This window comes from Lethenteron reissneri, chromosome 27 (assembly GCF_015708825.2).
Source record: "Lethenteron reissneri isolate LAM-NWPU_2019-01 chromosome 27, ASM1570882v1, whole genome shotgun sequence".
NCBI lineage: Eukaryota > Metazoa > Chordata > Hyperoartia > Petromyzontiformes > Petromyzontidae > Lethenteron > Lethenteron reissneri.
In genome coordinates this window covers 7,023,544-7,050,008 of record NC_083805.1, presented here as the reverse complement: position 1 = coordinate 7,050,008, position 26,465 = coordinate 7,023,544, and the positions used below count along the sequence as shown (strand labels likewise).

General features: G+C 40.6%; 1 protein-coding gene across 1 annotated transcript in view; it reads right to left on the bottom strand.

Annotated features, from left to right (window-relative positions):
* The window catches only part of LOC133348461 (transmembrane protein 132E-like), a 149,535-nt gene that overhangs the window by 74,836 nt on the left and 48,234 nt on the right, over positions 1 to 26,465 (bottom strand). The window contains exon 3 of the mRNA XM_061561276.1: positions 10,178 to 10,333. Coding sequence (XP_061417260.1) covers positions 10,178 to 10,333 — 156 coding nt within the window. The remainder of the gene's footprint in view (positions 1 to 10,177; positions 10,334 to 26,465) is intronic.

Below are 26,465 nucleotides of genomic sequence, written 5' to 3'. Positions count from 1 at the left end.
AATTGCTGCAGTTGGTTCTGCTTTTTGTTTATTTCATGTTTCTTTGCATAAGAAGTGGAGTGATATACTTCATGGGTGGTTGAATTAATGGTTGCAATTCAGGGGTCACGATTCAATCCGATGAATCGATATATATATATTTTACATTGCAGTCATAAATACCGGCTTTAGAGGCTAATGTAAACCCATTACATGCAATACATACGAAGCATAATAATAGATTCGTACATGCGCGATCCGATGCATGTATCATGAGTGTAAGAACCATATTGATGAATGAAGCCATGCATTGGTACTTGTTGAGTTTGTGTATAATTGGAATATGGAATGTAGGACTTAAAACTATCATGGTTGCAGGAATTCATATTCTTGGTTCTTTCGGTAAAGAGGGGGCACACCTCCTGTATTTGGAGGCTTGCCCCTTCTTTTCTCTCCGCCTGATGAAGACCGCTTGTGTTGCGAACAAAACGTCGTGGGTTTTTTTGCTTTTATTATTTTCTATTTTAAAATTTCATTTAATTATTTTTATTTTCTATCTACGTTACTTTACCGAAAGAACCAAGAATAAGGAATGTCTGCTGAATTATACAATACGAATAAGAATAGATAGTCTCGAACAAAAGACTACCCTTCCCCCTCAATACCAATGTAGCACATTGTACAAGGTTAGAGCTGAGTCAACATGGTTTCTGAAAAGGCATTACACAAAAGCCAAACTAATGTCCAACATTTAGAAAGTTGAAAAATTCTGTTCAGTATATGTATTAATCACTGTCAGTGTGCAGGAGTGATCCCTAAATTAAAATTCCAACCAAAATAAAATGGATGCAATTAAAAAATATAAAATGTAATTATCATCATTGCCAATGGTTCATCCACTGCTTGATGAAAGCCTCACAAATCTCGCGATCCTGCAAAATGATAATAATAATCCACCTAGCACCTGCACACAAGCTACATTTCATTGCTCCATCTCTTTGATAGACGTGCACTCTTTTAGATTAGATCGCGTTAATATAAATGTGTCGTTAAAATGTAAATGTATGCGATGTAACCCAACAAACCTCTATTATGAATAATATTGGTCGTGAAAGCCTACGTTTTAAACTTCCACTTGAGTGATTTCATTCCTACCTGTACTCGCATTATATTTTTATTTTACTTAATTTTGTAAACGTGATGTTAAAAAAACATACCACAGCACACCGCAATTACTAAAAACAACATTTAAAAATGATTTTTGCAGCATAAATTAAGGTATATAAATTGTATATTTTTCTTATAGGAGAATTAACTCTCGCTGGCTTGGTTATATAACTAATGATGTACAGGGGAATCAACATACTGTATGGTATGATAAAGATTCCCTGACAACTGTGTACAGTCCAGTCAGCCCCATTAAAATCCCCATACAATAATGATAGCCATTAAATGGAAATGTATACAACAGTTGTATGGCTGAGCGACATAGGGATACAAAGAAGAGCAGGCTTGGTTCGGGTGAATAATACGTTTAGTTAGCGGTGTGAAGGTCCCGTTTGATAACACTGGTCTACATACTATTTTTTGGTTCTTTCGGTAAAGTCACGTAGGTATAAAATAAAAATGTTTTAGATGCCGTCTGCTTCAAACATAACAATTAAAACAACTTATTGGCTTCTGTTCCCAAGATATTTAAGTTTTTACATTTTACGTGTATGTATATTGTGTAGATATTAGAGTTATACTCGTAAATTGTAAACCTACGTAGGTCTTTTCATGTCTTTATGGTTGCTTTACATGGTAACATTTCACCTGTCCTGTTCATGTAAGACTTAAAAAATCAGCAAAGGGGTTATATAAATAAATGTATTATGAAACAAAAGGCAACAAACAATTATGTGTATATAAGTAAAGTCACGTAGAAGGGAAGTAATAAAATAATAAAAATAAAACATAATAAAATTATTCTCACGACGTTTCGGCCACAACGCAAGCAGCCGTCCTCAGGTGAAAAGTCAGACTCTGTCGCCTCGACGGACCTGGTTTTCACCTGAGGACGGCTGCTTGCGTTGTGGCCGAAACGTCGTGAGAATAATTTTATTATGTTTTATTTTTATTATTTTATTACTTCCCTTCTACGTGACTTTACCGAAAGAATCAAGAAGATGAATCCCTGCAGTCACGAAAGCTTTAAATCGAAATGTATATAAGTACATAGTTTATGTCTTATTCAGTGTCCACTCGGCGCTTCTTGGTATGTCTCTTGTATTCATTAAATGGAGCATCTCTTGTCACTGTCCAGCAATAGTCTGAAAGCATTGATGAGCTACATTTGCCCTGATAGCGTTTCTCCATTGTCGCAATGTCCTGGTGAAATCGCTCGCCATGTTCATCGCTCACTGCTCCGCAGTTTGGTGGGAAAAAATCTAGATGAGTGCAAAAAATGTATCTTTAGTGACATGTTGCAACCAAGGCTTTTGTATGCCTTGAGGAGGTTTTCCACCAACTCCCTGTAGTTGTGTGCCTTGCTGTTTCCGAGAAAATTTGTTGCCACTAACTGGAAGGCGTTCCATGCCGTGCTTTCATTGCTACGCAGTGCACTGTCAAATGCATAATCTCGAAGAAGTTCACGAATCTGAGGACCAACAAAGACACCTTCCTTTATCTTAGCTTCACTTAACCTTGGAAATTTTCCACGAAGGTACTTGAAAGCTGCTTGTGTTTTGTCCATGGCTTTGATAAAGTTCTTCATCAGATCCAGCTGATGTGTAAAGGTGGTAACAAAATCTTCCTTGATTGAACAAGTGGTGGATGCTGAACACGTTTCCTCCCACGCTCCAATGACTGTCGGAGTGGCCAATCTATCTTAATATAGTGGGAATCTCTCACGCGACTATCTCATTCGCAGAGAAAACAACAGCACTTTGTGTATCCAGTCTGCAGACGAAGCAAGAGAGAAACAACCTTCATATCGCCACAGAGCTGCCACTGATGTTGGTCATAGTTTATGCACCTCAAAAGTTATTTCATGTTGTCATAGGTTTCCTTCATATGGACTGCATGACCAAATGGAATTGATGGCAAAACATTTCCATTATGCAGCAAAACAGCTTTAAGACTCATCTTCGATGAATCAATGAACAGTCTCCACTTATCTGGATTATGAACAATGTTGAGGGTTGCAATCACACCATCGATGTTGTTGCAGGCTACAAGATCACCTTCCATGAAGAAGAATGGGACAAGATCCTTTTGACGGTCACGGAATACAGTAGCAAGATGTAAATCAGAAGCAAACAAATAAAAATGTGAGACACCATACTGACGTAAGATAATTAAGTGGGCATAGAGATCGGAGAGAGATGCACCGAGAGAGAGAGAAAGACACACATAGAGTCAGAAATAACAGCTGACATAGGCGGGTAGGATGGAAACATCACAGTCAGTTAATACTTTACCTGGTTAATAACGTCATTCCAATGATTGCTGAGTTTGTACCCATCTTCTCGGTTGAAGTTGTGTCTGTGTTTTACTCCAGTGACCTGGGTGCTACTGCAGGGTCTACTTTCTGCCTCGCCTACTCCCCCCCTTCTCTCTCCCCCCCTACTGCCGAGGCCTACTATATAACCTCGTGCCACGGCAGATCTCTCGCCTACTTCAGCAGTTTTTTCTTGCTGTGGTTGTTCCACCTGATGACGATTGCTTGTGTTGCGATCGAAACGTCATGATCTATTATTTTTCTACCTACGTGACTTTACCGAAAGAACCAAAGAGTATGGATTCCTGCAGTCACGAAAGTTTCAAATCAAGATTTAACCGCCTCTGTGGGGAGGGTTTCCACACAACTATTCGATCTTTTAACCGACTGTGAGATAAGAAGGCTCACCTGATTGAGTCTCTCACCTTTAAATTTCGATTTGAAGCTTTTGTGACTGCAGGGATTCATCTTCTTGGTTCTTTCGGTAAAGTCACGTAGAAGGAAAATAATAAAAATAAAACATAATAAAATAATTCTCACAACGTTTTGGCTACAACGCAAGCAGCCATCCTCAGGTGAAGAATGAAACACCACCAAGCTTGGAGCGTATATTTAAGCTGGGTTGGAGGTGGAAGAAGAGCGCCTTGAAGAGATGCCGTGACAATATGGTAATATATATCGCCTTTACACTCACATCTGCTGCTGTCACTTCTCCTAACTCTAATCGGATTTTGTTTAGGGCCAGCCAAGCTCCAATCTCAGGGAGAATGAGATTGCTCAGATTTGAACTTTATCATTTAGACAATATTCTCTTACTATCACACTTAGAATTAACAGGTATAATGTTCACATCTGATTGGGACCACGTAGATAACATTACAGTTTATTCAGCTACTTCCATGTCAACCAAATGTAAAGTTAATTTGATTACTAAATTAAACCTCCTGTCAAAAAAGAAGCCAGAGCCACACGCTAAAAAGTTATATGTTAACAAGATTGTCATCAATCATAGTAGCATCCCAATTTCCGATAGCCTAAAATCGGTACTAGCTAAAGGGTTGAATTTCGCAGTCACCCCTAAACATATCCCAGTGGATTATAGATCTGAAATCGCTGCTATCATCAAAAACGCTAAGAAAACCAATAGCAACATCAGCAAGGACGAGGGTGTTGAACTCTCTGAATAAAAAAACAGAGATGACATAGTCATCCTCTCAGCCGACAAGGGCAATGCCACTGTCATCGTGGATAAAACCACTTACAACATCAAAATTTAGAACCTTCTTAATGATGGCAGCTATACCAAAATCAACATAGATCCCACCAACCGCGTAGTTACAAAAAAAAAACAATATCATCACTAATTCGACTTCTCTTATCGATTCAAACAAGCAGCGCTCTCTAAAACCTTCGGCTGCTAGACCACCCAGATTTTATGGCTATCCAAAGATCCACAAAGAAGATACCCTGCTCCGTCCTATCGTCTCCACCATTAACTCACCCACCTACAAGCTGGCCCCATTTCTGTCTGAGACCCTGCTTCCTTTCACGGGCAAGACTACCTCAGCTGTATTTAACTCAGCTCACTTGATTTCTCGAATTAAGGACATCTCACTGTCTCCAGTTGATTTGCTCGTCAGCTTTAATGTAGTTTCTCTGTTCACCAAGGTTCCTGTACCTGATACCATTGCAATCATTGAAGACTTGGTCCAACAGGGACTGAATACAGGTGTACCAACTTTAGTAAGGCACTGCTTTACCAACACTTACTTCACCTGGAAAGGTATATTTTACAAACAAAATGAAGGTACCCCAAGGGGTTCTCCCTTATCGCCAGCGGTAACGAATGTTTTCATGGAGAAATTTGAGACAGATGCCATCCAGACATCCACCCTACGTCCTTCCTTGTGGAAGAGATACGTAGATGACACGTTCGTCATCTGGCCACATGGCCTGCCAGCATTTAACCAATTTCTCAACCACATCAATTCCATACACCCATCTATAAAATCCACATGGAAGTGGAAAAGGATGGCAAGCTACCATTCCTGGACGTTTTGATCGAGAAGAGACCTGATGGCTAATTGGGACACTGTCTACAGGAAAGCCACCCGCACGGATGCCTATCTAAAGCCTGATTCCCACCACCATCCGGCCCAGAATAATTCCCTCATCAAAACACTACACCATAAGGTATGTTGCATCTACGATCAGCATCACCTAGCCAGTGAGCTGGGGCACATACACCAAGCCCTCAGGATGAACGGATATTCTGACCGTACAATCCACAAAGCTGTCTCCCCAGCCATGGGGAGACAACCATCTGAGGATCCAATCAATACCATCACTTTGCCATACATAGCAGGGGTTACCAAAAAGATTTTCAAAATCTTAAACAATCACAAGATCCAGGTTCGTTTGAACACAGTACACAAAATCCGTGATTTGATCCCATCTGTAAAGGATGTGATTCCTGATATGCAATACCCGGGTGTCTACAAACTAAGTTGTGGCTGCGGCAGCAGTTACATTGGGGAAACGAAACGACATGTCTCGGACCGCGTTCGTGAACACAAGGCAGATCTGAAACACAGTAGGACCAATACCTCTGCCATTGCTTATCAATGTTTTAACGCAGTGGGCTCACACGAAATTTACTTTTCCAAGACGAAGGTACTCTGCAAACCCATCGGCTATTATCAGAGATTTGTTCATGAAGCCATCCAGATATATAAACACAGACACAACTTCAACTGAGAAGATGGGTACAAACATCATTGGAAGGACGTTATTAACCAGGTAAAGTCTTAACTGACTGTGATGTTTCCATCCTACCTGCCTATGTCAGCTGTTATTTCTGACTCTCGGTGTGTCTTTCTCTCTCTCTCTGTGCATCTCTCTCCGATCTCTACTCCAGTGACCCGGGTGCTGCTACGGGGTCCACTTTCTGCCCCGCCTCCTCCCCCCCTTCTCTTTCCCCCCCTGCAACCGACCTCTCCAGTGCTGCCGCGGTGGCCCATTTTAGCAGTGTTTCCATATTGCAACACAATCTTTGAAATTCTTCATTATGTTAATGCATATGCATTTACGTATACTATTTATGACTATAGTATTTCATTTTAAGTACAATATATATATTGCATAACTTACGCTCATTTACAGACTTATCAAATTAGAAAACAGATCAGTAGGGTTGTAGTTAGAAGTCGAAAGGTCAGGTACTTTCTATTTAAATGCAGGATTTGTCTATTATTACACTTGCATGCAACACCTTAAAAAATATTTATATATTTACTTAATTTCAATAACGTTACATAAGAAGCGATAGCTTTATTTAAAAAAACTCTATAAGCATATGAATGTGAACTGGTGACATTGGTATGTCAAGTATGCACTTGTCAAAAGTCAAGCTGAATATAGAGAACAATACAATTTTACAGAGTAACAGGAGTACTTTATATTCAGTCATCCTTTGATCGTGTTCACAGTATCTACCTGCATCGTATATTGTCTGGAGAAAAAAAACTTCAACCTGCGGTCATTAAACCCCACGAACTGCTATTGTCAGTAATAATTACCTCGCTAGAAGGAAGCACAGTATTGGCCTTTGAGATGTTTTTCCATTTACCCAGTTTTTAGAGTGAGGATGCCAATTTGCATTAACGCAAACAAGCAAACCACACGATGTTTCATGTTGGAATGTCTCTTGGCATAGATTTTTTTGAAAAGCTAAAATGACCATTGTCTCAAAGATGGCACACGCACCATTCACCTAAATCCACCAAAAGGCAGCGTTCAAACTTTGGACCCTATGCACATCATGAAATGTTCTCAGAATAAAAGAAGAAAGGAAACATGAGACCCAGTTGTGTTTGTGCATAAATAATCATAATTAATAACACAGTGGGAATATGTTTCTCTTTAATCCATGATTCATTGCAGCCTTCAGCCAATTTCTCCCTCAAAGCAGTTTAACCAAATCGCATAACACGTGCATTTTGCATTCTGGCTGCAATTATTTTTCAATTAGAATAAAAGTGCAAAAGCTGTGGCGTTCTACAAGAAAGGTCCACCGCACACCCCACAACATTGCAGATGACATGGAATTTCACTGCCAGACTTCCTGACTCATACGTACAAACAAGATCACATCTCACAAAAAGTCTTCAGTATTTACTCTCAATTTAATCGGGCGTCAATTTACAAGATTACCCCAACTCTCTGAAAAGATGGTAAATGTGAATATTTTTTTGCAAGCCTAACTCTCCCATGTCGTCTCTCTCCTCGCCCGACTCGTCTGCTTTGCTCTCGGGACACAAGCCTCTTGGTGTAACCCACAGCCTAACAAATTGTGGGAGATTTCGATTTAAAGCTTTCGTGACTGCAGGGATTCATCTTCTTGGTTCTTTCGGTAAAGTCACGTAGAAGGGAAGTAATAAAATAATAAAAAATAAAACATAATAAAATAATTCTCACGACGTTTCGGCCACAACGCAAGCAGCCGTCCTCAGGTGAAGACCAGGTCTGTCGGGGAGACAGCGTCTGACGCGTTGTGGCCGAAACGTCGTGAAAATTATTTTTATTATGTTTTATTTTTTATTATTTTATTACTTCCCTTCTACGTGACTTTACCGAAAGAACCAAGAAGATGAAATTGTGAGAGGTCACTGCTCCGCTTGAAATTCCCTCTCCATAGTAAGTCAGCACTACTGGCTTCCTCCCTCTCTTCTCAATCCAGACTTGAGACTTATTTTTATTCTCCAATAACACCCTACTGTTTTTTTGTAAATCCACAACCCCCATACACAGAATTCACCCTTTCCTCCTACGACTTTTCCAGTCTACAGAAAATGTGTCATTTTATAGATTCTCTATGAGTACAAATTGCATTTTATTAGTTAATTAATCGTAATTGTATTGTGGTATTGTATTACACTTGCTTAAGAACTGTTACATACTCCCACAAAATGAGTGTAAGGGATAGATCAAGATTAATTTCACATTTCGTATAAATGAGTGTCAATATCCAATGAGCAGATAGCAAGACGATAAAAATAAAGAAGACACGTTCACTTTGCTTTTAACTGAGCATAAAAGTAAAACAAATCCTCACGTAATGGACAATTTGTCAGTACCATTTCCAGTCCATTCAACGTAGTCATATTCATCCCAAACATCAATTGACTTATAACGTTGTAATCCCAAACGTTCATACATTATTTACTAATTTCGTTTTAAAGCTTTCGTGACTGCAGGGATTCATCTTCTTGGTTCTTTCGGTAAAGTCACGTAGAAGGGAAGTAATAAAATAATAAAAATAAAACATAATAAATAAAATAATTCTCACGACGTTTCGGCTACAACACAAGCAGCCGTCTTCAGGTGAAGAATGAGACACTACCAAGCTTGGCAGTGTCTCATTCTTCACCTGAAGACTGCCAAGCTTGGCAGTGTCTCATTCTTCACCTGAAGACGGCTGCTTGCGTTGTAGCCGAAACGTCGTGAGAATTATTTTATTTTATTATGTTTTATTTTTATTATTTTATTACTTCCCTTCTACGTGACTTTACCGAAAGAACCAAGAAGATTATTTACTAAATTAATTCTCTTACATTTTCGGCAAATGGTGTGTTTAGGCGCTTCGAATTCAAACATTAGGTTAATGCTGCCATCATTTAAAATATAATTTCTTCAAAGCCTTTCGGATACTGTATGTGCACAGTACATGGATACATAAAGAGGGCCCGGCAAAACAGCCCGGATACACGCCACTTGGGTAAGTTTGTATTGATGAGAACTTTTAAGGCTATTACAGCAAATGAGAGGCTGGTGGGGACCCGCTCCCAATGGCTGGACTCATTTCTCTCTCCACCCCACAGCCCGTGCCCGATGTTGACACACCACGCCAGGTAATCATTTCAGACACAGGTGACCTAAGGGAGGCACAGGTCAGGTTTATATGCCACAAATACAGATATCCTCCATTTGTCCTTTACAGGCTGTCAGGGCAAGTGCATGCACAGTAAACAAGCTGGCTGGTTTGGCTTAGCACCGTGCCCCAGCCATATTTGTGTCTATAGTTCCACGTTGAATTACACCGTACCAAGTACGAATTTAATGCAATTACATTGTAAGTGATATCCTACATGAAGGAGGTAGAAGTTACTAATCCAGTTATGCACAGGATATCATAATAATATATTTCTTTCTCGTGTCTGTTATATGTGTCCGGCGATGTATACTTTAATTGTGACACGGTGTTGCAGTTAAAAAATACTAATTGCAAAGCGCTTCCTCAAACTAAATTTCACCCATGTCTGAAAAGTGATTTTAATAAGCTGTCGTGGTGTAATGGTTACCACACTGAACCCACAATCCAGATTCCACCGGTTTTATCTCCCGGTGCGTGGTTGAAATAATGAACAAGTTTCATGAAATCCCCCAGCTCTATCCACCCAGCTGTACAAATGGATAAACTTGTCTTAATGCGCTCCTTGCCTGTGGCGAGATAAAGCGTGAGTACCCCCACCTCTTCCGAGATCTCTGGCGAGTGTGGAAGAGTAGGCCAAGTCACTTTTTTTTTTATGAGCCGCGCTTCTGCCAGCAGTTGCGTGCGCAAGTCCGGGCCCGGGGGGGTCTTCACCTTTGCTACTTTATTTATTTGCATGCGACTGCAGTTTTTGTGTCTGTCGACTGTATACTCGAGTGGTCTCTTACCTTCCCGAGGAGGAGGAGGAGGCACCGCGTATCTTGCGGAGGGTAACGGTGGCAACGGCGTGCTTTGTTCCTGCTACGATGTCACTGCTCACTCCCCACTGGTTCGGGCTTGCGGACACCACGGACAGAAGTGTCACTCCTTTCTTCACCTTCATTCTACAAAACAAAAAATGTTTCCAACGCAAGTGTGTTATTTCTCGTGAGGTCACCTTGAATCACCGTCACCGGTGAGTGTAGTTCTCCAAAAGCGCCGACTCATTGCGCTACCTATTTAAAAACGCGTCTGCTGATGTGTGTTCTTCAAATCGTTGATTTAACAACAACAAAAATGCATTACGTTTAATTACACGTTAAACCACTGTGAATATTTACAGCAAAATAATATGCAACAAAATTAATAAAATAGAGAATATGAAACATATACTCACTCGTGTGATACAGATAGTAAGAGTTTGATCAGATATTTTAGTGTCTGTAATTGATACGACTGTACATGATGGTAACTGTCAAAGTTCTAACGGAGTACCCAATTCCGTGTAAATTCCGTCGGTGGAAAACTTCCTTCAAACCACTACCAAATTTATTTGGCTGCCAATTTTCGATGAGGAATGCACGTGGCACCATTCGGCTCCCGGTTTGACAGCTAATTACCAGGTAGGGGAGGATCAAGGGTATTCCGCTGCAAGCTTCATGATCTCATGACAAAAAACTTTCCCATCGACAGAGCTGACCAATCAGCATCTGAGCCATCGGACACACACGCATACATTCATAAATGAGCCACAATACCTTGCTGATCTCGTCTAGGAGCATAAACCATCACACGAATTCCGGTCATCCTGAGAGCTTTTTTTGGTGGCCATCGAACAAAAACGGCCACTGCATCGCGCGCTTTCAAATGGGCTTCTGCGGCCGTCTGGAACACACTTCCTTCCGGTATTAGGAAGCCGCTGGAGCTATGTACTTTTAAATCTAGGTTGGAAACTCATTTCTTTAGAACTGTGTTTAGTTTGTTGTCCTTACCCCGCAACTCCGATTAGTGCGGTCGGCTACGAATGGTGCAAAAGAAGTTCAACATTCATACAATGTTCCTCTACTTATCGAGGCCCCACTGCTTGTAGTGCTGTTCAAGGATTTACATGTTTTTACGCCACGACATCTCAAACAGCCTAACAAAATGCAAACAAGGAAAAAGGAAATCAATAGATGGTAATAAAGAAGAGTGCGCGAAGGACAATTCACACCCAGTGGTGAACAACAACCAACACATACAAAGACAAATATCCACGTAGCCTTTATAGGCACAATTGGCTACGTACGGTGCGAAAGAAGTTCAACATACGTACATATAAGTGTGGGTGTCAGTGGCTCTCACCCCTTCAAAGCCACTATTTGAGTCTGCAAAGGTATAACCTGCTTCGCAAAGGACAGACACAGTTGACTATGATGCTAATGATGAGAATGGTAACATTCACAGCTATAATATATGAATCCACCAATTTCAATCTATTTCTGAATCACCAACCCTAACATCTACACAGACAACAAACCGCGAATCTCCTCATCCACCAACTCTTGCCAACTGTGCACCCGTTCTTAATGTGTACTCCATACAACTATCGGGCACCCATGTAAGGCTGAGTTGATCTATGGGAGGCTCAAGACAATTTCTGCATTGCAGTGTACTAACCACTCCATCACTCTTGACATAATTTGGCCCAATAATATATAAAGCTACATGAAGGAAGATCTTTACCTTGTGTGAGTGTATGTATGCTTCATCATCATAAAATGCTTCATAATAATCATCATTGAAATAATTATCATCTTCATCATTGCCATCATTACCATCACCATCATCATTGTCCTTTTGTAGATACCCAACACATTGTTCCCGACTTTCCACCGCCCATTCGTAAAATTTGGCTAACAAAAATGTGCCACACGAAGAGGGCAGAATTTGATTTTACGCCGACTCAGCGCTGACTTCAGTGAGAGCCATCCCCGGATTGAGATCGTCGCAATTCCACTGCTGTAATTGAGAGACACCGTGTGCGGGAACGTTCTGTACTTGCGTCGCCCCGCTCGAGCTCCCGTGCCCAGCCAGCTCTGGCAAATTTGACTCATTGCAGTGTTGGACTCATCTGCGCAACGCATTGAACATTGCAGAACGGGACCGACTGTCTGGAAAATAATAGCTTTTGCAAAAAAAACACGGCAGAATGGCGGGCCAAAAAACACGACATCAATGAGGTTCGCAGTTCATACCTGCTAATTTCTAACCACGGCGTTCAATTTCTGCATGTGGTGTATTGTCATTGCGCCAGAATTGTAATCAGGGATTGGACATCATTGTGCAAGTTATCTCAACATTAATGATTCGGCAAAAAATGTATCCCTTTCCACCCAGGTTGAGGGCACTTTAGCCTCGTATAGAACTGGCATTGTCGTAAATGTCAGATTGTAATCTTGAGCTTTCAACTATTCAATTGCAGCCAACCACGTCTTTCTTATCATGAGCAGTAGTTTAGAAAATTGCAAGCATATAATGGGAATTTTAAACTGATTACCACTCAATTTTGTAATTGCTTCTATTGATTTTGCGTGAAATGACAGAAATGAAAATCCTAAGAAGATAGCTTTCGACAACTTATAAATAAGCATGCCTTTTAATTCCATGGAATGGATTAGGTAAAATTTGTATCACATGGCATCCTCATTTCATGCGTACCGTCTTCCGATCAGTACCTTTATGTGGTTAACACTTGTGAAGTTTCTAATTTCCTTCTATGTGGTGTTTTGTTCCATACCGTGCATATATACAAAACACATTTTAGTAGCAGGGTGTATGTAAAAAAGGAGGCACATTTTCTATAATCACATTTTCTACAATAATGTTATATATTCAACGCTGTAGATATATGTACTCATTGAGTGTTTATTAGTGTAACAATTTGAGCATACATAACAAAAAAGTATCATGTCATGACTAAAAAATAAATTCACATCCATCAAACACACTGCCTTAAAAGCACTATATATAATAGGCACATCATCTGCTCTGAAGGAGGGCCATTGTCCAAAACGTCACCTGTTATAGATTTTTAAGGAAGTGTTGTTGGCGACTGTGTTGGGCGTTTTGTTGTTATTTTCTGCTTGTGCACCACTGCCAATGCAGTCTCGCCAAAACACATTCCTGCGGAGGGAGCTGGTAGGAACGTTGGGTTGTTCGGTCAATGGCCAGGGTCAACGGCGGCGTGGTGTATTCCGCAAATATGCCCGACTGTGAGGGCGGGCACAAGCCGGCGTGAGTAGGTTAAACGTTGAGTTTTAAAAGGGCACCACGGGGTGACCAGCCCCTCCCCACCCAGCCCCACCACTCCCAGCCCCACCCTCCCTCCCCACCCCACCCTCCCCACCCTCCCCACCCAGCCCCTCCCCAGCCTCCTCTCCCCTCCCCAGCCAGCCCCACCCTCCCCACCCTCCCCACCCAGCCCCTCCCTCCCCACCCAGCCCCTCCCTGCACGACGGACGGACACAATAATCCCCTGTGGGCTGGTGGAACCAGTGGATTCCTACCAGTATATGTTACTCCAATGTAACACCAAGCTGAATGCTATTGCCTGAAAGTAAAACAGAGAATACAAAAGAAACTATTGGCTTGCAGCCTTCAATTGCAGCATCTTCTGTTGGTTACCAGGCAACGCACTGGGCTGTCATCTTCCCTCCATTCTTCTTTATTGAGTATGGATGACTTCGAGTTTAAGTCAAGGTTTTGCTTTTGCAGTCCTGCAGAGGTTGTACGACAGGAGCCCAATCGTAGTATTGTAATTATTGGGACATTTCTGAAATCGGGGTATATGGCTTGACATTATTTATTCATGGGGGGTAGGGGGTGGTACGGTACCAGGGCTATGAATCTGGTCGCCTGAGTTTGATTCCTGGGTGCGGATAACATCAGCGGCGAGTAATATCTGAACCGGTTCGAGCACCGTCTCCTTCCCACTCATCAACCCCACCATTCACCAACCCACACGAACCACCTTGGGGTCGCACGGTCAAACAACCCCCATTAGTCTTATATGTTCAAACAAAATAAATGTGAAGCAGTAATGTTAATGTTTGGTGTTATTTCCATTTAGCTGATTTTATTGCTCCATCTCCTTTGTGGCCATCCTCTGGAGCACGTTCCCTCTCTTTGGTACCACTGTTGTCATTATTCTTGAATGCTAGCCATCATCCCTAGTAGCGACATACCCTATCCTGCCCAAGCACACTTACTGTACGTTACTTGAATATGTAATTGGAGGTGCGGGGGAAGGACAACAAACTAAACACAAAAAGCAGTTTCAAAGAAATGAGTTTTCAATCTAGATTTAAAAGTGCATAGCTTCAGTGGCTTAAGAGTCAACATGACATATTTCACTTCCGCATGTTCCCAATCTATGTGTATAAGCTTTGGGTTTTGTTCCATTTTCTCTGTCAATATCCATGTTGCTGATCCATGCGGAAGTAGTATGCATTTATAAATGTGTACACATATATTCCTCACACTTCTATGGACATATGCATGTTGGAATATATTACAGACTCCATGCATAAGCATTATTTTTCTTCATTGTTTATAAAATATATGAAATGTTATTTTGCCTGCATTTGTTTAAAAATGCAAAACGGGAGAAGTGAACGCTATTCAATGATAAATTACCAGCGGGCTCATTTTTTTTTCAGCTACTGTGTTTTTTGACACGCGCAGTAATCATTGTGATAACAACAAAAAAAACAATACAAATTATTAATGCTAGTAGCACCTTATGCACATTTGAAAAAAAAAATCATGTCCTCTAAAATGTACGAGTTTGTCTCGGCCATTTACTTTACAATAACGAATTACCTCCGAGGATAATCATTTTCACTAATGTGCTTGTCAGCCATGCCCCCCCAAAAAATGCTTTGCATGAACACGGTGGACAGTCAATCAATTCACAATGATCTGTATGCACGACGATGCAAAGCATCTACGCGTTCTGATACCGGCCAGCTTATGTGTGCAATATGCGCTTCAGGCCCAACGTGAGACGTTGGGAGGGTGCAAAGAAGATATTCTTAGGTTTTTTCGGTAAAGTCACGTAGGTAAAACATCTAAATTAATAAAAATAAAATAAAGATCACGACGTTTCGGAGGCAACACAAGTCTCCGTCATCAGGTGGGACCGTCACAGCCAGATTAGCTGCACCTGGTGCACCTGGTGCAGCACCTGGTGCACCTGGTGCAGCTAATCTGGCTGTGACGGTCCCACCTGATGACGGAGACTTGTGTTGCCTCCGAAACGTCGTGATCTTTATTTTATTTTTATTAATTTTGATGTTTTACCTACGTGACTTTACCGAAAAAACCTAAGAATATGAATCCTTGCAGTCACGAAAGATTCAAATCTGCAAAGAAGATGTGGGATGCGGCGTCGGAAAAGGGTTTGCAGACAGAATCGGGGCATTGTAGTTGGGAACTCTGCTGTTAAGCCATGTGATGATGAAGTGGTGCATTAGAAGTTGGAATACACGTTTCACTCGCAACTAACAGGGTCGTTGCTTGGGTCGTTCTTTTCACTTTTCAACATTCTAAAAATGATTAGAAATTATATTTAAATGCACACTGAAGCTGCTTTTTTTACGAGGCATCACCAAAAGTTTTTTTTTAATATATAAGAATCCAAATTGCCAAACAAATATTTGCGAAGCATAACTGCTGTTGGGCAACATGGGTTCATCGATTGGCCGTCACACATCAGCACAACACAGACAAGCAAATGTGTTGTGATCAGGTATCCTCGTGAACAAAAAAGGTATTAAGAATGCTGAGATGTACAGCAGGTTGTGTGTTACGGATATAGATGCAATTTTCAATTCAGATACAATTGCCTACACAGCATGGTGGTCAATTTGCAATCTGCCTACGATGTCCCTAGCTCTGAACATCTATTCATCCTGAATCATATCCTCCACTGTCTGTTCAGATTTCTTGATCTGACACTTCTTGGCTGTCAGCAATGTCAATTTTTCCATCATTGAATTACTTGACCCACTTTTCTGACATTGCTTTCGCAGGTACAACAACTCACACGGCAACAAAAAAACACAATCTTCCATATATCTCAGCAACCACAACACCTTATTTCGCTATAAATGTAATCACTACGTTCTGCATAAACAATTTTTCCACTTAAGCGATCTTGCGTATAACTACTCTAGTACTGCCATGCATCTATGTGTGGCACTGAATTGCACTGCGGAATGCCAAAATATGGAAATTTTACTTTATGTAGAGCACTTACCCACTCGTGGACGCATTTCTGCCAACATGGGCCTGGTAATTGCAGGGCTTCAACTTTACTTTAATACGGCACGTGTCTGTCAGCATAATGGACTTCGCTCAGTATTTTTTGTGGGTTACTCCGTTTTACATAGCATCAATAGTCAACATTGTCTGTCTGAGTCTGCGTGTTGCAATGACAAAAAATAAATTATATTGAATGTATTCCGTTCCCTTATTTAGCATCGCAGCGCGTAACAAACGAACCCGCGGGTGAATTGTGCACGTTGAAACCTCCGTATGCTCTTACTAGGCGCTCATATTACACCACAATGCATGCGAGCACACTCATGCGGTACCGAATGAAAAGTTATATGTGAAGTGGTTGAAGTTGACAGCAATAGTTTTAAACAGCCAATTCATTGTCACTAAAGATGGATTTCAATAAAAAAAACCCCATAAAAACTGCAATCATTACAAGGAAAATGTTGACCTTCACCAGAACCATGCCATGAATGTACTGTAGCATTATCATCAGCAGCAGCCATGGTCAATTTACTGCTGGATTAAGACCTTTCCAAGCCACTGCAATCTTTCATGATCGTGCAATGCAATAATTCATCAAGCATCTACACACGAGCTGATTTCATCGCTCCATCTTTCCGGTGGACGTAGTCTCATACGTGTCTTGTCCAAGCCAACTTACGTTTCTTAACATATATAAATAAGTATTTAACTGTTATTTGTTCTCTCATCTACGTGTGTCTCTTTCTGTCTCTTTACGTAATTCCAAACATGCATCTCTCCATGCTTTGTGCACTTTTCAGTTTTTTTGTCAATTTGTTAATAGCAATGTTTCTGTACCATATGTCACACCAGGTAATACGCACTGTGGATCATGGTGAATTTCAACGGTGAAGTAGCTGTATTGTTTTGGATTTGTAATAAAACATTCAAGCATTACCTTCATATATAATTTGTGTTTGTGCACCTTATTGCATTTTGGCTGCACGTGACTGATTCAATAATGAAAATGTAATTGCAAATAAATTAAAACTAATCAACCATTTTATTAATATTATTAATAAAGCCACATAATATCAGCTATATAAACATGTATTCACGTAATATATGCATATATAAGCACGATTGCAAAGAAAATATTATAATCACTCCAGTGTAAAATTTGTGCGGTCGTATAATTGAGTAATAAACGCTTTGTTTTTAAGTATGTCTGCGAGACAGATATGAAGGAGACAATGTCTGATGATCTGTTCTTATGTTCTTCACGATGATGCTCGTACTAAATTTGTCTTGTGCATTGCACAGATTTCCATCCAACTAGAACCCATTTTAAAGAGAGGGACCTTGCCTCTGAACATATGGCAGTTCACCCGCATTGATTCCAGCAAGCCTGACTGTAAATTAGACCCTGCATGTACGAAGCCGGTCCAGAGGTTGCTCATATTGTGTCAATGTTGCTGAAATGATGTACTCCCAGAAGGCTGTAAGGCTGTTGTATAAAAAATATATCAGTTGTTATTGTTGCATTTTATATTTCAATAATTATTTAAAATATATTTTTACCTTGTGAACTGTATTGCTGATGGAAATTAAAAATAAATATATAATGATATACATGCTATCCAATTAATAATTTCAAGAGATGCATTTTGGATAATAAAAAAATGGATTTAGCGTTTTCGTATTTTTTGGAAAATTTAAGATTTTCAGATCATTTGCATTTATGTTAAACATTTATATGTCTTTAGGCTAACAAAAGTGATGTTACTCGATGCCACGTGGAATAAAAACAATGCATAAGATAGGTTATAGTATTGACGTCAGTTTCCTTGTTTTGAATCCGAAATATTTTTTGGATCGCTGAAATATTGTCTCTTGGCCTTATTTTCGAATTCTTTTGATTAATTCGAAAATCCGGAGCACATCCAAACTTTGCACTGCACTGCTAATGTCTTTATATGTTTAAAAAAAAATTGGAATATCATGACACGCATGGGGATAAAACAAGCAAGAAATGAGGATGTAGAACGTGTTCACAAGGACAATACCGTATTTTCCCGCATATAACCCGCGGGGTAGACCACTTTTTACAAACAAAACAAGACCCTGCGAGGTATATGGAGGTGCGGGCTATCCCAAAAATATTTTACACGTGTGGCATGTCATAACTCGTTTAATGTTTTCATGGTAGGACTATCCACTATGCAACACTTACCTTTGACTAAAGCACTGCTGAATAATCTACTCACACTAAAATTGTACATGTTATCACGTTTTAAATTATTTTAATTGTTTGTACAATGAAACGACAATGTTTGAAGTGGGCGCACTTTGTTTAGCCGTAGTACTTTCAGTGGCTGTAGGGGGGTGCGAAAGTTTCAGCTTGAGGCTATGGATTGCACAATGGCAAGGGCCTTTACAAGCGTCTACCAGACGCGGAATCATAATTGCTGAGTCCCTTAGGCTGCTGCTAGTAGCTGAGCGCTATACAGTCGCGACCATGAGCTTTGTTTCAAACTTCCAATGGCTTTGTTGCCAGGAGGCAATGGCGTTACCGTAGTGCCGCTATTAGTCTGCGCAGTGCGCAATCTACCAGTGCTAAAACTGTACAGGGGTAACTACCGGTCCAGTAGCTGTAATATGATGAGGTTGAATGCTGGTAAGCCTAACAGTACGCTTACTTACTTATCTACCAGTTATGTGTTACTTACGTATTGGATATTTACTTTTGTTACTTATTTACTGTCTTAAGTTTCCTCGTTTCCGGTTAGTTTGTTTTCTTTGTGCACGTTATGATTTTAATGTTAACAATTGATAGTGGAATGTATTACAAATGTAAACTTTGTATTAAAGCGATAGACGTTAAGCTGCGGTAACGACTGTTAAAGATATGAATGCATGCGGGGTATATGGAGGTGCTGGCTATCCGAAATTTGTTTTACACAAAACGCTATTTTTGCGGGGTATATGCATCTGCGGGGTTATATGCGTATGCGGGCTACATGCGAGAAAATACAGTAATAGTAGTTATATATGAGAAGTCATTATAACACATTTTCTGCCATTATGATATAACAAACGTGAATTTGACACTTATTAATGTTAGGATCAGCACTTTTAAGAAAATGACAAAAAAACATAAGAAAATTTCAGTGCCAAGGATGCGCTGATCTGCTTACTTTGTTAATCTTCATTGTTAAGCTTTTTAATTTCAAGTCAAATCGGCATATTCCATTTTCATATATTTATTTTCACAGCTTGAGAAAACGATACTTCTCTTTGACCTATGTTTGTCTGGTTTCAGTGCAATCTCTGTGCTGGTCAATCTCAGCGATAGGGGTCATGGAAAGGTGAGGCTCTTGGGTGCATCCTTCATGGACCTGGATGTCACTGTCGAGGAGGTTGAATGAGGTTGAACATTTTAACAGAAACCATCTGGTATTATATTCAGTAAAACAAAATGACACATTTTTTCAACAGCCAAATATACATTTTAAAGCGCCTCGTCTGTTATATAAACATTTGCGTAATTTTGCTTCAACTTATTTGAATGAATATAAACACATGGCATTGAACAATAATTCATTGGCCTGTTTATAAAGGTCTACAATACTCGGGTCCAAGCATGATTGCACCTGAAGTCCCAATGGTGCTTTTTCACAGTCACTGGCACAATAATGGAAATGTGTTTCAGGCCAAGTTGCACTCTTTTTTTCCCCCTCACATACTGTGCCCAGGGAAAGTCCACAGGGACAGACCTAAGATAGGCTTTGTATGAAGGCTTCCATGGCCCAGTGAGTTGCCAAATCCTCACATCACTCAATCATGTCATTGGTTTTCTGCTGAAAGGTTAGATTCTTTGGATTAGGAAGGATTCTGTAAATCTAAAGCGATGAGCCTGAATATTATATCGTCCACATGGGATATACTGCAGTTGAAGTTTATAAATGATGTTTTTTTATGTATCGAAATGCTGAGGTTTATGGTTTATTTAATGTGCAAATTGATATTCAAGCTTTATATTTGGTTGAACTTATTGGTACTGCCAGCTATTTCCATGCTATATTATTACATATTAACTTTATAGAGCAGCATTGCCATATATACTACGGATTACAGCATTTAATAAAAAAGATCCAGAAAAGTGCTTTAAGATTGCATCCAGTATCTTGGCTTTCAAACAAATCAATTGTACGATTGCTTTGATTACTGCCGCATGCTCCTTACATATATATACAATAAACCCAAAAAAATAGCAGGGACATTTTAAATGAGACATTTGGCCAGACATTCCACACATTAACTATGTATTTTGTTGGCAAATGCAGGTAATCTGTCCAAGAGACAGATTTGTGCTTTGATGCCAGATAAAATTATGATAATTTGAATGGTGTTAAAGGAGTAGAATCACTTTTGCTAGATCTTTATCATTATTATCAACATAAGGCTGTATTCTAGACATTGCTGGGTTAAGGTCTTCCCAAGTCATTGCCCTCCTTCACCATCTTGCGTTGTTACAATCCATCTTGATCCTGTGCACGAGCTGATCTCATCACTCCACCTCAGCGGTGGTCATCCTCTTTGGTTGTGGCCCCTTCTTTAGCTGCCACTCATCACCAGTCTAGTCCATTAATCATCACCCCTTATAGCGATGTGTCTTCCTCATGCCCACTTGACTTTTCTTAGACAATATGAAATCTCTCATTTGTGTTTGTTTCCTTATTCACGTGTTCGTCTATGCGTCTCTCAGTGTATTTCCCAGAAGGTATCTCTCCACTTTTTTGTGCACTTTGCAGCTTTTGCTCCATTTTATTTGTCACTCTCCAATTCCTGATCCGTATGTCAAAGCAAGTTAATATAGCTTGTTGAACACAATATATATTTAGACATATTACTCATTACAAATTGCAAATATTTGAGAGGCACTTCTCAGCTAAGACTCTTTGCAAAACTATACTCGCGTCATTTGGCTCTGCCCAGTCATTCAAGAACTATTAGCAACAATTCTCCAATACTTCAATAAAGTGCGTGGCACTGCGTTATCTCCCCCCACCCCCCCCCCCCCCCCGAGACATTTGTCTCTTAGGAATTATGTGACAACTAGCTTTCAGTGAACCACAACAAGGATCAACGATCAACACGAGACGAATGTAAAGATCACATTTGACTCGCTCTTAAAATTGAATTTGCTTTCAAGTTCTCCACTGCAAGCCTATAACACCTAGGCCACAATATCGCTAAATCAGGAGCTCTTTGAAGAAACGTGGTCTCTTTCCGTTGTCAGCATCCCCTCCTGACCTCTCATCACCTCTGTGACATCCCTAAATTAAATGAATGTTCATTCCCACTTCCCTTCCTCATTGCACACACACACATACGCTCCTATAATAGGTACAAGTGTTAAAAGTCTCAGTATATTGTTCATCAGAGTAATTCCCAGAATGTAATTTACAGGACTTTATTTAAAGCGAACTCTAGCATGTTTACTTTTGCACCGTTATTGTTTTTTTAAAAGGAATTCTCTAAATTAGATTTATAAAATAGTTATCCTGGGCTTAATCGGAGACATCCAATTTTTCTTAAATATAACACTGACAAGGCGCATGTCAAATCGTGCACTAGTTCTAACAACACAGACATTGACATCTGTTTGTAATTAGACTTTGTTATTGATATTTTCCGATTGTGAAGGATTAGATACGCAAGACAAATTATTGGATTTTTTTTTACTAAAACCTAAAATTAAAGCCAACTAAGAAGCTCGCAGAATAAGCTGCTGTTTAATTACCAGTCTTTTGGGAAAACAGAAACAGACGCAGAGATGCCGAACGACCGAGACGAGGTGGAGACTGCGTAGCAGTGCCGAAGGAATGCGTGTACCACGGTATCCGCGAGCAGAGGCTACAATGTCGATTGTTCACCCCGGGCAAGAGTATCCACGAACATGGTGAAGTCAGGGCATTGTATTCCACACAAATAGAGGACATATTTAATTAATAACATGAATAACCATGTACACTGTCATATGCTTGCGTTTCTTTCAGTCGTTCGAGCTCTCTCTGTCTGTCTATGTGTGTATTTGACTTCCTCCTTCTCTGCCTGTCTCTCATCGTGTCTGTGTCTTTCCTTGTGTCTGTGTTCATCTCATGCCATGTCTGCGTGTGAGTCTATGTACCTGTCTGCGTCTCTCTCACTCCATGTCTCTGTCTATCCGTGTTTTTCACAATTTATCTCGGTCTCTCTGTGATTCTCGATTTAAGATGCCCAGACTTGGAAAATGTGCTCTTTTTTCACGGTTGATGGGCACAGGCTGGAAGGCCCAAAACACCAAGTGGCCAGCAATAAACAGCAGAGAGAGTTGGTGGGTGAGCATGATGTGCATGAGTGAACTCGAGGAGGTTTGAAAAGAAAAGGGTTAACATTGACTATAGGTGTGCTTTAGATAGGTACGGACAACAAGGCATGAGGCTTCTGGGAGATAACGAAGCAAAAATTCGGGAAAGGGGAGAAATAATGAAAACGTGTGCCACTTGGGATGTAAAGCAGGAACCAGGGAGTTCATTGCACAATGAACATTGGGTGGGAAAGGCCCAGGGAACGGTGCACTGGGAGGTTGGGAGTTGGACAGTGCAGTGCAGGCCAGGGATTATGCAAACAGTGGTTGGTAACCAGCAGATGAAGTGCGATAATGGGTACAATGGGGATGAGTAAAACATGGGGATATGAGCCCTGGGGTAAGGGCTTAGAGTATGATTGACAATTAACCCATGGAGGCACTGATCATCGTTCAGAGGCTGCATTTCTAGGAGTGATAGACGTTGTTTATTATTAACAATAATTCCCAACTTTGTGTCGATATAATGCTGGATGAAGGTCTCCCGATGCCATATCGGTTTTTTTTTTGGGGGGGGGGGATTGTTTGACCATACTTCATCACATTAGCTCGTAAGGGTTGGTGCAGAGGGGCCCAGCATTGGTTCATCAAGATATCAGTCGCCACTTATGTAAGTCATGGCAAGGAATTGAATGCAGGTCACCAGGTTCATCGTGCCGAGCGCCACGTGAGACTCTGGAGACTAGGGCATACTCATTCCATGTGCATGTGTTCGCTGCAGTCTGATCAATTAGGTTTTCTTGATACAATGTCAAAACAATGTAAAACATTGATGGAGTTTAAGTTAAAAGTTAAAAGCACAAGCTCTCGCCTTCCACGGTGTAAGTATCTTTGCATATAAATGTTGCTCTATAATAATAATACTACAGCAGAGTAATAACAATAAAAGTAGGCAGTCACATGCATAGCGGCACTTCATTAGTATTCATGACAACTTTGAAATAATTTCCATAGTACGGATGCTTAAGTGCAAACTTAAAATTGCTTTTACAGTGGTGTATTGGCAAGTGGTAAAAAAAAAAATCACGTGTAGTCATGTAATTCAATACTCTGCTGGAGCTATGGGCAAAAGCAAATGTTGAAAGGTGCAGTTAGGAACAAATTCAAATTTCCAATGAATTAGAGGTTTCCTTTTTTTTCATTTCTCCACTGTTTTCAAAGTCACCAATGTGCTGTGCTTTATAGAAATGTTTATTTGACTGAGAGATTTTGTTTTACGTGACTTGCAGAGAAGCACCTTCCGCTTGCTGCTCCATATCTCCCTGAGCGCAATATCACCAAGGCTACCACGGAAGTGGAAAAACTGCAAACGGCCACTAAAAAGATCTTAAACTGTGCGTTTGCTTTTCAAGTTTGGAGTGTAGTAACTCTGAAAGAGGCGAGGTGTGCAGCTTTTGTGCACCACGTTCTGAAGTTGTTTTGCTTCCAGCAAGATCATTTTACAACCAGCTTTGTTGTTTGCGAACTAATTCATCGCCTGCTGTGTGGCTTGTGTTGATTTTCCATGTAACATTTCAACGATGTGCAATCTGTGCATGAGAACAGTTTAAATGCTTCAGGGCGTCCACATATGCACGTAGGAAATGTTTAGAAGGGCATCACAATTACTTAAACTTTGGGCATTGCTGTTTATTATTGTACAACAATCAAAGTTAGTTCTTGACTTAAAGCTTTCGTGACTGCAGGAAATCATACTCTTTGGGTCTTTCGGTAAAGTCACTTAGATAGAAAAGTAATAAATTAATACAAACTCACGACGTTTCGATCGCAACACAAGCAATCGTCATCAGGTGAAAAATACAGCAGGCGGACTGCTGAGGCAGGAAGAAATATGGCGAGAGAGCTCCTGCAGCCAAAGGTTATAAAGGATTGAGATGGGTACAACCTAAGGGTAAGTGGGCAGGGCTAGAGATGGAATTTGCAAGTAAATGTAAGATCGCAGAGCTAGGTATACCTCGGCCATTGTATTGCTCTAGATTTGAGATTAGCATGTCAATGTGAGACGGCTCTCGCAGCAGCGGTTGTGTTAATGAGAGACATTCAGCCTATGAAACAACGAGTGCCACTGCCGCATCGAAGAACAGCAGCTATGGTAGTGAGACATTTAGCTTGTTAATGTAAAGACATCTAACAAGGTAATGTAACTCAGAGAGTCTGAAATAACTGCTAACATAGGTAGATAGGATTGAAGCATCACAGCCAGTTTTAACTTTACCTGATTAATAACGTCCTTCCAATGATTGCTGAGTTTGTACCCATCTTCTCGGTTGAAATTGTGTCTGTGTTTATATATCTGGATGGCTTCATGAACAAATCTTGGTTGATAGCCAGTGGGTTTGCATAGTACCTTCGTCTTGTAGAAATCAATTTCGTGTGTGCCCACACCATTAAAACAATGATCAGCCACGGCAGAGGTGTTGGTCCGACCGTATTTCAGATCCGCGTTTTGTTTGCGAACACGGTCTGAGACGTGTCGCTTAGTTTCCCCAATGTAACTACTGCCGCAGACACAGCTTAGTTTGTAGACGCCGGGGTATTGCATGTCAGGGATCACATCCTTCACAGATGGGATCAGATCACGAATTTTATGTACTATGTTGAATCGGACCTGGATCTTGTGTTTGCTCATGATTTTGGAAATATTTTTGGTGACCCCTGCTATGTATGGCAAGGTGATGGTTTTGATTGTGTCCTCAGGTGGTTCTCTCCCAACGGCAGGGGTGACAGCTTTACGGATTGTGCAAACCGAATATCAATTCATCTTGACAGTGTCCCAATGAGCCATCTGGTCTCTTTTCGATTAAAACATACAAGAATGATAACTTGCCATCCTTTTCCACCTCCATGGTGAATTTGATGGCTGGGTGTATGGAATTCATGTGGTTGAGAAATTGGTTCAGAGCTGGCAGGCCATGTGTTGTGATCGAAACGGCGTGATTTTTTATTATTTTATTTTTTTTCTATCTACGTAACTTTACCCAAAGACCCAAAGAGTATGATTTCCTGCAGTCACGAAAGCTTTAAGTCAAGATTTAACCACCTCTACGGGGAGGGTTTCCACACAACCATTAGATCTTTTAACAGACTCCGAGACAAGAAGGCTCATCTGATTGAGTCACTCACTTTTATGAAGATCGCCTTTACACTCCTAATGCTAAACGGATCTTATTCAGGGCCGGCCTAGCCCTGATCTCAGAGAGAATAAGATTGCTCCGTTTTGAACTAGATAATTTAGACAAAACTCTCTTACAATCACACATAACATTGACAGATACAATGACTGGGTGTATGGAACCAATTCTTCAACCATATCAATTCCATACACCCAGTCAGCAAATTCACCATGGAGGTAGAAAAGGATGGCAAGTTACCATTCTTGGATGTTTTAATCGAAAGGAGACCAGATGGCTCATTGGGACACTTTGTCTACAGGAAAGCCACCCACACGGATGCCTATCTAAAACTTGACTCCCATCACCATCCAGCCCAGAAAAATCCCCTCATCAAAACTCTACACCATAGGGCTCATTGCATTTCCGACCATCACCACCTAGCCAGTG